The sequence below is a fragment of the Lactuca virosa genome, chromosome 2 (genome assembly GCF_052849685.1).
Source record: "Lactuca virosa cultivar CGN04683 chromosome 2, Lactuca_virosa_CGN04683_v6, whole genome shotgun sequence".
In the NCBI taxonomy this organism is placed as follows: Eukaryota; Viridiplantae; Streptophyta; class Magnoliopsida; order Asterales; family Asteraceae; genus Lactuca; species Lactuca virosa.
The window spans coordinates 82,271,404-82,284,419 of record NC_136427.1 but is presented as its reverse complement, the minus strand read 5'-3'; the positions used below and the strand labels follow the sequence as shown (position 1 = coordinate 82,284,419).

Below are 13,016 nucleotides of genomic sequence, written 5' to 3'. Positions count from 1 at the left end.
GCATGAATCTACGTTTCTACATATTTTGGTTAACATAAATATCACATGCATGTTTACATGCTTACTTGATGTATATACATAAACGTTTAATAATATATGTTGTCAAAGTCTTAAAAAAAATAGTGATAATAATTATCAAATATCAAATCAATATGATATATGAATCAAACATATTACCAAACATATCAAATTTTATAATTTATTATTAACGTCGTAAAATATACGTAGACAGTTATTTTCGCGAGTTATATCTCGAATATATATATAATATACATTTAGTTTTGTTCTTTATATCGACGGGCTAATAGTTACGGTCTCTACCGCTTTCATTTATATTAGTATTCTAAATGATCTTTTATTTTTAAACTTTTATTTAGCCTTATTTATTAAATTTTAAAAATGACCTTTTACACAAATATACACATAATTTATAAATAATCACATTTATATAAACACGTATTATGTTTGAATGATTTTTATTTTATTTATTCACAAGAAGTTTACATTTGTCGACCGATGTAAATACATATTTTTATAGGATATGCCGAGCGAGAAACGTGGACGTTAAAGATTGTACATTATTAATAATGTACAATGTACAATCAATCACATGTTGGTTCATGTAAATAGTAAAAATGACATTTAACTTTTGCAAATGCATAAGAACTTACCTATAAAAATATATAAAATACTCCAATCAACTTATGAACAGAAGCCATATATGGGTATAATGCTAAATACCTTGATTTATGTATATTTTGTTATTTTTACATGCATTTTTATCAATAAATTTAGATTAATATAAAATTTAGCCAACCAACTATTTCAATTATTTTTAAAACACTTATTTAATAATTATATTAACATGTAATAAACCATCAAAATTTGTCCAAATTTTCTTTAAAAAGTTTGCTAACTTTCTTTACAACTTTTTTATTTTTTTATTTTTACAATTTATAACTTTTTTACGGTTCTTATTTTATGTCCTCTCACATATTTGTTTTTATGTATGTTTTTTTCTATTATTATAAATTAGTGTTTCTTTTATAATTTTATTTCTTAAAACCATGAATATGGTAGAAAAAATGTGTACAAAAGAACAACTTTTTATACTTTGTGTAATAAAAATAGTGTAGGAACAAATTTCACGATTTTAACGTCAAGTTGTATATTTTCTAAGATTTTGTACTAAATAGGAATTATTTTAATTATAAAATAGATAGCTCAAATTTTAAGGGAAAAGACAATCTAATTAATAAATTTAAAGCAAACAAATCGACATCTTAGTCTTTGTAGTTAAACAAAAATGTAAATACAATTTTAACTTTCAACTAACTAAATCGAACTTTCTAAAGAAACATGCATCCCATGAATTTCATATCATTTTCTAGCAAAATTAGAATATACCAGTTTTGGAAGGTTTTTTATAAATATTTGAGCGACTAATTTTTTATGAATTTAATAACTTATTAAAATATATTTTCAACTAAAAGATACATTCAAACATTAATGCGATGCACCATAGAATTCTACATAAAGTAATTCAAAGGACATTACAACGTTATAAGTATGCCAAATGATGTAAACCTTTGTCACTTGCTCCTCTAGATGATCAACAATAGTATGTAGCACAAATAATACATTTAGCAATCCCAGATTGCCCCATAAAATTAATCATGGTCCTCAATTCTGACTCCTAAACACAATATAATTTTTTTATTAAGCAATGGTCTGTAATCAATTTGGTCCTTGTTAATTTAGTTCTGTAAAAAATGCATTCAATGTGAAGATAAGCTTATTTTGAGATGAAATAATTAAGCTTTTGAAATAAGCATTCTCAATAATGTTTAGAGAAAATTAGACGGTTGCCCCCTATGGTTTGGTGTTACTTGCACGCTTCGTCCCTGGAAAGAATTTTTAACTCGGACCATCCCTATAACTTTATTTCGTTACCCGCCTAGTCCCTTAGTTAACCTTCCGTTTGATTTGGGGTTAGGAACTCCTCACGTGAGTGGCATGATGGGGGCATTTTTGTCCTTTCAACTCTACAACGGACTTAAAACTACTTATCATTCCTTATTTTCTCAATCGGTGCTTCCACTTCTCCTCTTCTACTCCATTTCTTTTGCTCGTGAAGATTGAAGATCTATAAAATTGATTATGGTGAAATGCAACTGTGGAGCTGTAGGGATCATACGAACTTCAGGAACAAAGAGAACCCTGGTAAGCCTTTTTATGCATGCCCTTTACAGGTATTGAGTTATCAATTTTTTTGGTAATTTCGTGGATGAACCCTAGTTTGTGCTAATCGAGGCTATAAAAAACTTCAGGGACCAAGAAGTGGATTTATTTCGTGGGTAGATGAATAAAATCATACGCCTGAGGCCGAAAGCCAAAGTCTTGAGCTTGAAATCCATAATGAAGAACTTCAAATCCAAAATCGTGACCTTGAAATCCAGAATGAAGAACTTGAAATCCAAAATTGGAACCTGAAAATGTTGTTAATTGTCAGTTGCATTTTGTTTTTTGGGATAATTGTTTACAAGTTGTAGTATTAGGTATATCAGTATTGGTTTTTGGTTGAAGATCATTTAATGCAAGGGTAATATTAGCATGTTTATATTGCTGCATTTTAATGAAAGGGTATATTTTGGTACAATTAATAGTTGCACTTTGTTGTCTTATAATGGATTACAATGGACGCATTGCAAATGTTATCTTTTGGTACTTTTCATTAACATATGACCAAAAACATGCCAAATGAAATGACCAAAAACAAATGTCAAAGCACCAATAATTGATCCATTAGATAACATTAAAATAAAAGCATTACATAAGAGTTTAAGCAAAAACAAATGTCTAAGTACCAACTGCAATCGTTTTGGTGATACTAAACACAATATAGTTTAACCAAAATACAAACATCACATGACATAATAGTTTAACCAAAATAAAAGCACCACATTACATAAGAGTTTACAATGGATCCTTCTCTTTTCCTTTCTCCTTCTCTTTTCATTTCTTCTTCTCTTTTCCTTTCTCATTCTCTTTTCATTTCTCCTTCTCTTTTCCATTCTCCTTATTCTTTTTTCCCTTCTTCCCATATGCACCTTCAACAATTGGTAATTGCCATTTGCAAGTCTTGGCATTGTGTCCTTTGTTGTTACATTTGGTACATGTAATAGTTTTTTGTGCTCTAGAAACTGTATTCCCTTTGATCATATCCTCTTTTTTTTTGTAACTGACTTCCTTCTTTTCTTTTTTGGTCTCCCTATTGGGACACAGTGTTTTGGAGGCAACAAAGTTGTTGGACAAGGTGACTTCATCCACATTCTTCTACCATTTATCGGATCTACTTTGAATGAGTACATGTTCCTCCATGTTGATAGCCAATAACATTCATGAACAAAGGTTTCTGGAATACCAATTGCAACATTATTTCTCCTCATGTCCCAAATTGCAGATACAACATGTTTGCATGGAATTCCAGTTATTTCCCACTTCTTGCATGAACAAGTTTGTTGATTCACATTCACTACACACTGATCTTGCCAAGGTCCACTCACTTGGTACTTCCCATTTCCACAAAACGATGTTATATACTCCTCTGCCTCATCTTTGATCTTTTTCAATAGCTTGGTAGTTGTTGGAGTCAAAGGGCCTGTTGCTTTTTTAATTTCTTTGTCAACATTCACAATCCTCTTCATGATGTACTCCCGGATGAACTCTAAGCAATTGATAATTGGTGCATCACGTCCTTCTATTATTTTGCTATTAAAGCACTCGCATATGTTGTTTATCACAATATCAGAATGTGCTTTCCCTATTAATTAATAGAATACATGTAAAAATGGTTAGCAAAAATTAGAGTATATAACAATAGTTATCAAACATTAGAATATATAACATGGTCAAACCTGTAAAGTGAGAACGTGCCCAATGTTGAGGTGGTATTTGTTTAAGCCACTCATAACATTCTTGGTTTAGTTTTCTAACTTCTTCCATTCCTTTTTCAAACTCTTGCACAGTACATGTTGTTAAACAATTCCAAAGTAGTTCCTTAAACTCATCCCCGCTCCAGTGTGACCTCATATTGTTGTGTATGTGGCGAAGACAATAACGGTGCTCTGTACAAGGAAACAAGTCTGCGATGGCAGAACTTAAACCCTACAAGAAAGATGCATTATGTCAATGATATCTTTTCCTTTAGATATTAGTACACAAAACACAAGAAAATAACCTTTTGTCTGTCTGATATAAATGTAAAATTTGAATTTGAAGCCAACCCTAGATCATCACCCAAGTGAGTTAAAAACCATGTACAAGAGTTCAGTGTCTCTGCTTCAACCACAACATATGCTAAAGGATATATTCCATTATTCCCATCTAAAGCCTGTGTAATACAAACCAATAAATAAAATTAAAAAATAAATCAAAATACGTGCTTCAACCACAGCATAAGAGAAAATGTACCACAATAGATAAAATTTGACCATGGAAAGGTCCTTTCATGAAAGCCCCATCTACCCCAAGAAAATCCCTCTTCCCTGCTGCAAATCCTTGCTTCAAAGCACCAAGGCACACCTACACGCATCTGAAGGTTCTTGTCTCAACATCAGGATTTGGTTCACTTTCGACATCAAGCTTAATAGTGGTGTCTAGGTTTTGAGTCTGCACCTCTAACAAATAATATTGTAAGATCTTGTACTGAGTGGCATAATCACCCCTGATAATTTTTAAGGCTGCTTCTCTTGCCCTAAAGGATTTCATCTTAGAAATATATACTTTGTAGATACGTTGAAGTTGTTCCCTTAAAGCCTTGACTGGAATTTTTGGATTTGTTTCCACCAGTTGTAGAATTTGCTTTTAAAGAAACTTGTAATCACAAGCCCTAACCTTTCTTGTTTGAAGACATTTATGTTCACTAACATACGTTTTAACTGTCCAATACTTGTCACGTTTCCACTTACTAGCTAAAAGAACTCAAGGACACTTACCTTCTTCGTTGACTACTTCTTGACCGGTCCCACCACCTAGGCTTGTTATGGTTCCCTTGCATACAACCCTTACTCTGTTTTTATCATTCTTCTCAAAATCCAATTCCCTTCTTGTGTCTATTGCATGTTGGTTAACCCTATCTTTAAACTCCTTTGACGAATTAAATTTATGATATAAATAGAAAGGCTCATTGACTTGGGCGTTCTCGTTCTCATGCGCCCTTCTAATAGCTTTAATCTTTTTGTTTTTTTCACCTTCTATCCCATCATCCGATGAAGAGTCAGACAAGCAAAGTTCGTTGTCTATAACTTCAATGTCTTCTTCATTCCCATCTTCTGTAACTACATGATGCTTTCTTTTAGAAGCACCTCCAATCCACTCAACATCTTGGTCAACATTCAAGTGGAATTCTCTCATGTCAACTTCAACATCATCAATGATATTGTCTTCGTCCACAAAAAAGTCACCATCTTGACTCTCACTATCATTACCACTGCTAATCTCATCACCACTACTACTATCATCACTACTATGTTCAATTTCAGTTTCCATGTCAATTGCATTATTAGTTACCATGTCCACATTGTCAATTGAAGGCTCATTTATAGTAGGTGAAACATGAGGGTTAAATCTATTAGGCTCAAATGTCGACACATCATTAGACTCAACTTATGTATCATGCCATTCCAAAAACTATCTTTTTGGGGTACAATCAATCTCAATTATACGTACCTTGGATGGGTTTGGTGACATCGAGTATGTGTGTAATTTCGTTTGCCCGTGCTCTATATACACCTCTATTAGCTTATGTTGACCAACATATTTTGCTAAATGCCTTACATCATCATCTGAAGCTAATGCAAACAAGCCAAAATCCAAATCACAAAGTGGCCTTCGAAAATGATAGTACATCTCCACATTTAGGTTTTCATCGATTTACCCAAGTTTCACCATCATGTCATCAATATCGTGAACACAGAAAGTCTTGATGTCTACTAACTCAACGTAATGTCTCTTTTAATTTACATACTTCCTTTTAGGAAAATCAGTAAACTTTCCACCATGGTTTAATAGCATGCAAAACATGGTCGGATGATCACCTATTAAGGAAATGCCCAAAAAATTTTGATTAACACTTGATTAGGGTTGTGGGATTTCACGAAGCAAATGCAAATAAAAAAGAGATTAGGGACAAGGCGGACTTATCATATTGAAGACAAACTTCTGCTTCACTGATGATCGGACCTCGTGCTTCACTTAAATTCCAAACCGGCATTGTTGATTATTTGGAAAAGCATACAAAGTTTTAGGTAGCGATTAGGGTTTTCCGTTTGAGAGAAGAAAGGGAATTCGTCTTATAGTGTGTGTTTGTGTGTGTTTTGGTTTGACGATGATCGGAATCATGAAACCATCCGTCTTCTAAATGGCGCTAATATATTCCAGGGTTGAAAGGACAAAAATGCCCACTGCGTGCCACTCACGTGAGGAGTTCCTAACCCCAAATCAGACGGAAGGTTAACTAAGGGACTAGGCAGGTAACGAAATAAAGTTATAGGGATGGTTCGAGTTAAAAATTCTTTCTAGGGACGAAGCGTGCAAGTAACACCAAACCATAGGGACCAACCGTGTAATTTTCTCTAATGTTTAAGCAGTAATTCACATATGGATAATCAATAATAGTAGAGCATCCAGGACATAACAAATTTGAGGGTTCATAGCCCATGTGTTTGTAATCCATATTCGGTAGACATGACCACCCCAAAAATATAATATAAAAAAATTAAAAAGTATAACAGGAGAAAATTTCAGTAACTACCACTCTTCATCATCTATTCTAATCTTTTTGTTTCCATGTGTGTTATACGAGCAAGCTTGCATTCGATTCCATGCTTTTTTCTTGTTTAACAAGCTGCAGAAGTAGAAAATGCAATATGGAGTAGTCTATGTGTGATGACTCAAAATTCAACAATAGTAAAGTCTAACCATAAAGTCAATATGAAACATACTTTGAAATATGACAAAAATACCCTCATTCAACTTAAAGTTTGGAAAGCATCAAGAGAATGAGACCCATCAGCCCTTGAGTTGCATCATAAGTATCCATGGGAAAATCTTCCCAATTTCTTTTGCCAAGTTAAAAGGTCTCATTTTTAGTTCATTAATTCATAATTTTAGCCATTTATAGCTTGCAGTAGCTCTTTCTTTGCCAAAGAGCTCACCACCTGATAAACAACAAAAATGGCAAAACAGACATATTTTGAAAATCAGTTTTTTTAATAGGTAAAAAGTTAAATTTCGAAATTAAAAAAAAAATATATTATCAATCAAGGAGTTAAATTTTATAAGTTTTTAAATGCTTGAAATAATAACAAACTCTTATTAAATGGTTGAAATAGAAATATACTTTCACACATGCTCTCAATAAATAAATGAAAAACCAACTTACTTTCACACACACTCAGACAAACTATTGGAATTAACTATTAAAATTGTTTCTTTATGTTGAAAAATAAGTAAATTAACTATTAAAAACTACTATGAAACCTAATGCCTATGATTCAACCAGAATAAACCTGGGGATCAGACTACTAATAGAATAGAGAATGAAAACTTAACCGTACAAAGTAAAGGGATAGGTTCAGTTAAATGGTAACCAGCATAAGTTAAGCTTCCACCATTGTTTCTATATAGCCTTGAAATCTTCAAGTTAAGCCTCAATTTTTTTGAGCAAGTTTCCCCTTTAACAACAAAGATGTATTCAAATTCGTACCAAAAAAGAGAATAGATAAGCAATAATCGGAGATCAACTTTACAAAGAGAAAATAGACGGGTTGTAGGTGAAATTCAGACTGTCGTTTCTTCAAGCTACAAATCCGCACAAACATACAAATTTCATAATCAGAAAATTAATAGAGTAATCATGGTTGAGAAACAGACGATAGAAGCTTTTGAGAGTAAGAGAGAGAAATAGGGTTAGACAAACCGTGGTTTGCAGTTGTTCTTCATCAAGGAATGAGAATCGAGTGACAGAGAGAGTAGATGGTTTTAGGGTCATAACGTGTATCTAATGCTAACCAATCCAACTCACTGTCAAAGAAAAACAATAAATGTTTATAATTTATTTACCTCTTTGAAATAGAATGATCAACATCAAGCATCAACATGTATCTATAACTTTGTTCCCCTGTACATCAGATTCATCAATACAAATGAGTAATTAGTTATATTAAGTACCAACATTTTCCATACCTAATCTGCATAATTTACCCTAAAATTAGACAAAAAGACCAATAATAAAAGAAAAGCAATAAAACATACCTTAGAGCATCTCCAATATGGAATTATTTTAGAGCTTTTTTTTGATTGATTCGTCACTTATTTTCATATAACACCATTGGAGTTGATTGTTTTTTGTGTATTTATATTGACCACACAATATATATCGAGTGGTCAATATAGTATAAAGCTTTAAGCATCTAACCCCTTCTACTTTTAACATATTTTATTTTTACCCCCTTAATTATATTGTAGTTTTAAATGTTTTTCATTTATTTAACTATTTAATTATTTCTATCATAGTTTTTCATTTATTAAATGTTTATATACTAATTTTTAGTGATAATATTAATTTAAAATATTTCCTATTCAATTATAATATGTTTAAAGACTATTAATTAAATGAGGAGGTTGTATGAATATTTTAGATAGATAAGGATCAAAGTTAAATTTATAAAAAAAGCTATGGAAAAAGCTTAACCATTGGAGAGCCCATTTAATTAGAGGTTAAAAGTATTAGATTAAAGATGTGGCAAAAATATTAAGTGATAGGATAGGTTAATCATTGAAGATGCTCTTAATGGGTCTGAGCTAATGAGCATAGAAGTTCCATTAAATTGAAGGTCTACTATTTTTCTTGTTCTTCTACAAGTAAACTATTAAAGCATAAAATACATCAGCAACAATTCAATCCAAACCTAGAACAAATTATAGAAACAGAAATAAAAAATTTATAAGTCTGATAGAATTGAATAAAGGTAAACCTGAAAGAGTGACCAGTATATGGTCTTTATTTGATTGTACATATCAATTAACGATGGAAATGAAAGCATCTACTGGTCTTCACTTGCAAAATAAACAAAATCCTTACCTCCTACATCTTCGAAAACATTCAAAATATCATTTTTGAGTTTATTAAAATGGATTCAAACAAAGAAATAAATATAAAACACCAATTTTACTAAAAATATTATTTTATACCTCATAAAAAAGAATCACAAAAATAACCAAACAACAAAACAACAGATGACAAAAAAAACCCAAAAGAAAACTGATGCAACTTGATAACCCATATTCAAAACCCTTTTTGTTCCCTTTAGGTTCATCTGCATATAGATCTAAAAACCGTTTATCAAACCTAAAAGAAAACATGTATGAGATTTTGAAAGAAAACTAAACATGTATGAGATTTTGAAAGAAAACTAAACACATAAAAACCTATTAAGATGTAGATTTCAAACCTGAGAAAGGGTTTCTTTAAGAAAGTCAGTAGAGAGAGAGAGAGAGAGAGAGAGAGAGAGAGAGAAAGAGAGAATAAGGCTTTCTAGCCACAAAGATGGTTTGCACCTCCACCCCAACCTCCGTTCAGCTCCCAACGTGAAGAAGGCTATGTAGCCAGGTCCCTACAAAACCGCCACAAAGACGGTAAATCTCATATGAGCGTAGATACGAATCCACAAAATTGACACACACATATTAGATAGATAGATAGATAGAGAGAGAGAGAGAGAGAGAGAGAGAGAGAGAGAAACCTTGGTAAGGGCTTAGAAGCGGACCGTCATCAATACACTGGGTTTGGATCAGTGGTCCGACTGTGTGTTCGTTGGTGGCAACAATAGTAACGACCAAAATCATGGCCGGTGATTCGTGGTGGTAGAATACAGATGGTTAGAATGTAGAGAGAAATCGTAGGCCTTCAGCTCCAAAATATCAAGATCTAAGTGAGTTATAGGTATTAAAATCGATATAAAGAGTGAGGTTTAGGATGGGGGATGGTTACATAAATGGGGAAGAAAATTAACAGACACAGAAGGTAGAAGCGGCGCGACAGACGGGGTGGTGAAGGGCGGTGGCGGAAAAGGTGGACTTTCAGGGGGGGTCGATCATCTAGTTGAGAGGGACAGACATTTGGGTGGCCGGTGACATGCTTCTGGGTTGTAACGACGGCGTCATGAGGGTGGTGGTAAGGGAGGCCTGCTAAAGATTTAAGAGAGCAAGTAGAGAGACAGAAGAGATTTGTGAGAAAATATGGTATATAGATGATATTAGGGTTTTCCATGTTTAGACATAGGGAGAAGGTATTTTTCATTATGCTTAATAGATTTGTACATAGTGTTATAATAGGTGTACCTCTTAATTTTAAAGAAATGAGCAATATATTTAATTATATATATATATATATATATATAATAAAAACAGTAAATAGTGTGAGAACGTAAAAACACTTTTTTATGTTATTATTCTGCAATGAATTTTGTATCGACAACTTTATGTCATTATTCAGCAAAGAATAAATGAATAGTCAAATGTTAAAATTAAAATTAGAATTTACTACAAAAATGCACACACATAAGTTTATAATAGAATAATAACATTGTAATCAATATATGACTAATCGAAAGTTAATATTTATATTAGAATTAGTTCAACAATACACATATACAAAATTCATTACAGAATAATAACATAAACATAGTGTTTTTACGTTCTCACACTATTTACTGTTTTTATTTGAACTTACTTCTATATATATATATATATATATATATATATATATATATATATATATATATATATATATATATATATATATATATATATATATATATATAGGGTTAGGTTCATGTGAGACAGCTTAATTTTATGAGACCGTGAGACGCAATCCTAGCCATTCATTTGGTAGATAAAACAAAAAACATTTTTAAAATGCAAAATAATTGAAAATTTTTGAAAAAAAAATTTCAAATATTATTTTCAGAATTTATATTTTCCAAAAAAAATTAAAAAAAATACCAAAAAAAAAATAAAAATAAAAAAAATATTTTTTTTTTACATATTCTAGTAGAATAATAGAAAATTTTATATATCTGAGAATTGTAGTATAATATTCTGACATTCTAAAAAATCACATTAGAATATTTACAGTGTAATATTCTATTAGAATATTTCACGTATTTAAAAAAAACGGTATTTTTATTTATTTATTTATTTTTTATTCTTTTTCAGGTAATTAAAGTTCCGAAAATAATAATTAAAAAAAGAATTTTTGGATTTTTCTTTTTATTTTGCATTTTAAAATTATTTTTAGATTTTGTCTCACGATCTCACAAAATTAGCATGGTCTTAAATGAATATGAATATATATATATATATATATATATATATATATATATATATATATATATATATATATATATATATATATATATATATATATACCTGCACCATGTCACTTAACTTGGTACTAAAATCACACGTGACTGAAACTTTGAGAATGCCCCATTGATTCATTGAGGCCAACAGGAAGTTAATCAACATTGACGATCATATGGAAACGAAGTTGATTCATATAATGATGGTGTTTTCAAAAAATTTCCACAATGGTAGCTCTCAAACTTAATCACCTTTTAATGGAGATCTTTGTAGATGGGGTTGTACTCAAACATGGTCCTCGTGCACTTAACATTTAACCTTTCTTGGTTCTCCATTGGCGTTCATACCCAATAACAGATCTTTGACTTGATAAGGGTCCTCATGGCTTCTTATGACCAAAAAACTTGATGATGAGAAAGTTTATTCATGAGTTTTCAATCTTTACATGGTTTTGTTCTTTTTTTTTTCACTTAGAAAAGCTTATGAAACATCAAACCATTGGGATAATGCTCCTGGTAGTCCATTGCCATCTGTGGGATTGTTGCGCATGATAATGTTATAATTGCTTTTAAGCTACAATACATTTGTTTGAATATGAAACAATTGTTTAATTTTTCACTTATAATTATACTTAACTCAGTTCTTTATTATTTTAGAGGTGATGAACTTTCCATTGCTAAGAAAACTGGTAGATGTCTTGTTAAACGAAAACAAATATGTACCCTACATTGAACACGATAAGCTTGGCTAAAGTTGTTGTTGAGTGCAGACCTGACAACATTTAAAAAAAATCATTGGTGGTAAACCAAGTTTCTGGATTTGGATATTACTTGTAGCATATAGTTTTCAAATTACGGGTATTTAAGAGATCTATTCCCATGATGAACAATAATTGACTTTTTTTTAACTCAGATTTTGAGTTTTTTCTATAGTAGTAATATTTATTGTGTCATTTTGTAATTATATTAGGTAAAGCATGAAAGCATCAGGGTAAAAAAAGTAACATGAGTCTTTGAACGGGGAAGTTGAGATCTTGCAAACAGGCAACCATCTTGCTCTTTTGCATGTCTTCAAGCCAAATACAATGGTGTTAACATCTACTTTGTTTCACCAGAGGTTGTAAAGACAAAGGTATGCAATTAAACCATATATCAAACCATAGTTGTTAAACACGTACGAGTCATGTGTCGATTCGTACGAGTCGAGTCAGTTAAGGCCAAAAAAGAGTCGACTCGGTAGTATGACTTGAAATCTGCCTGACTCAGTGCAAAAATTGTGAGTCTATGATTGACTAATTGTCTTTAAAGGAAGCCCACACAGGTATTATATATATGATATTACACAGTCAATGCTAACATCATATTCACCAAAAGAGAGCCGAATCATGACACATGTAAGGATTTTATGCAGAAACTTTACAACATAAATGAAGCCTACTTCATTAAGATTTTTTTTTTTATAGATTTTCATATTTTCCAAACATTTCCAGATGGCTTATTTGTCCTTTCAGCGATGGGCAAAGTGAGTCAAAGCAAATCCAAGCAACAACTTCCAGAGCATTTTTTATATTTATGTTACTTAAAAACTGG

General features: G+C 31.5%; 1 protein-coding gene across 1 annotated transcript; it reads right to left on the bottom strand.

Moving 5' to 3' along the window:
- Positions 1 to 3,051: 3,051 nt before the first annotated feature.
- Positions 3,052 to 5,574, bottom strand: LOC145157548 (uncharacterized). The gene is made up of 7 exons (XM_079076573.1): positions 4,998 to 5,574; positions 4,678 to 4,823; positions 4,474 to 4,584; positions 4,241 to 4,393; positions 3,918 to 4,167; positions 3,370 to 3,823; positions 3,052 to 3,271 (listed from the first exon to the last, which is right to left on the bottom strand). The coding sequence occupies exons 1-7, from the start codon at positions 5,572 to 5,574 to the stop codon at positions 3,052 to 3,054; spliced, it is 1,911 nt and encodes a 636-aa protein (XP_078932699.1).
- Between the last annotated feature and the right edge of the window lie 7,442 nt (positions 5,575 to 13,016).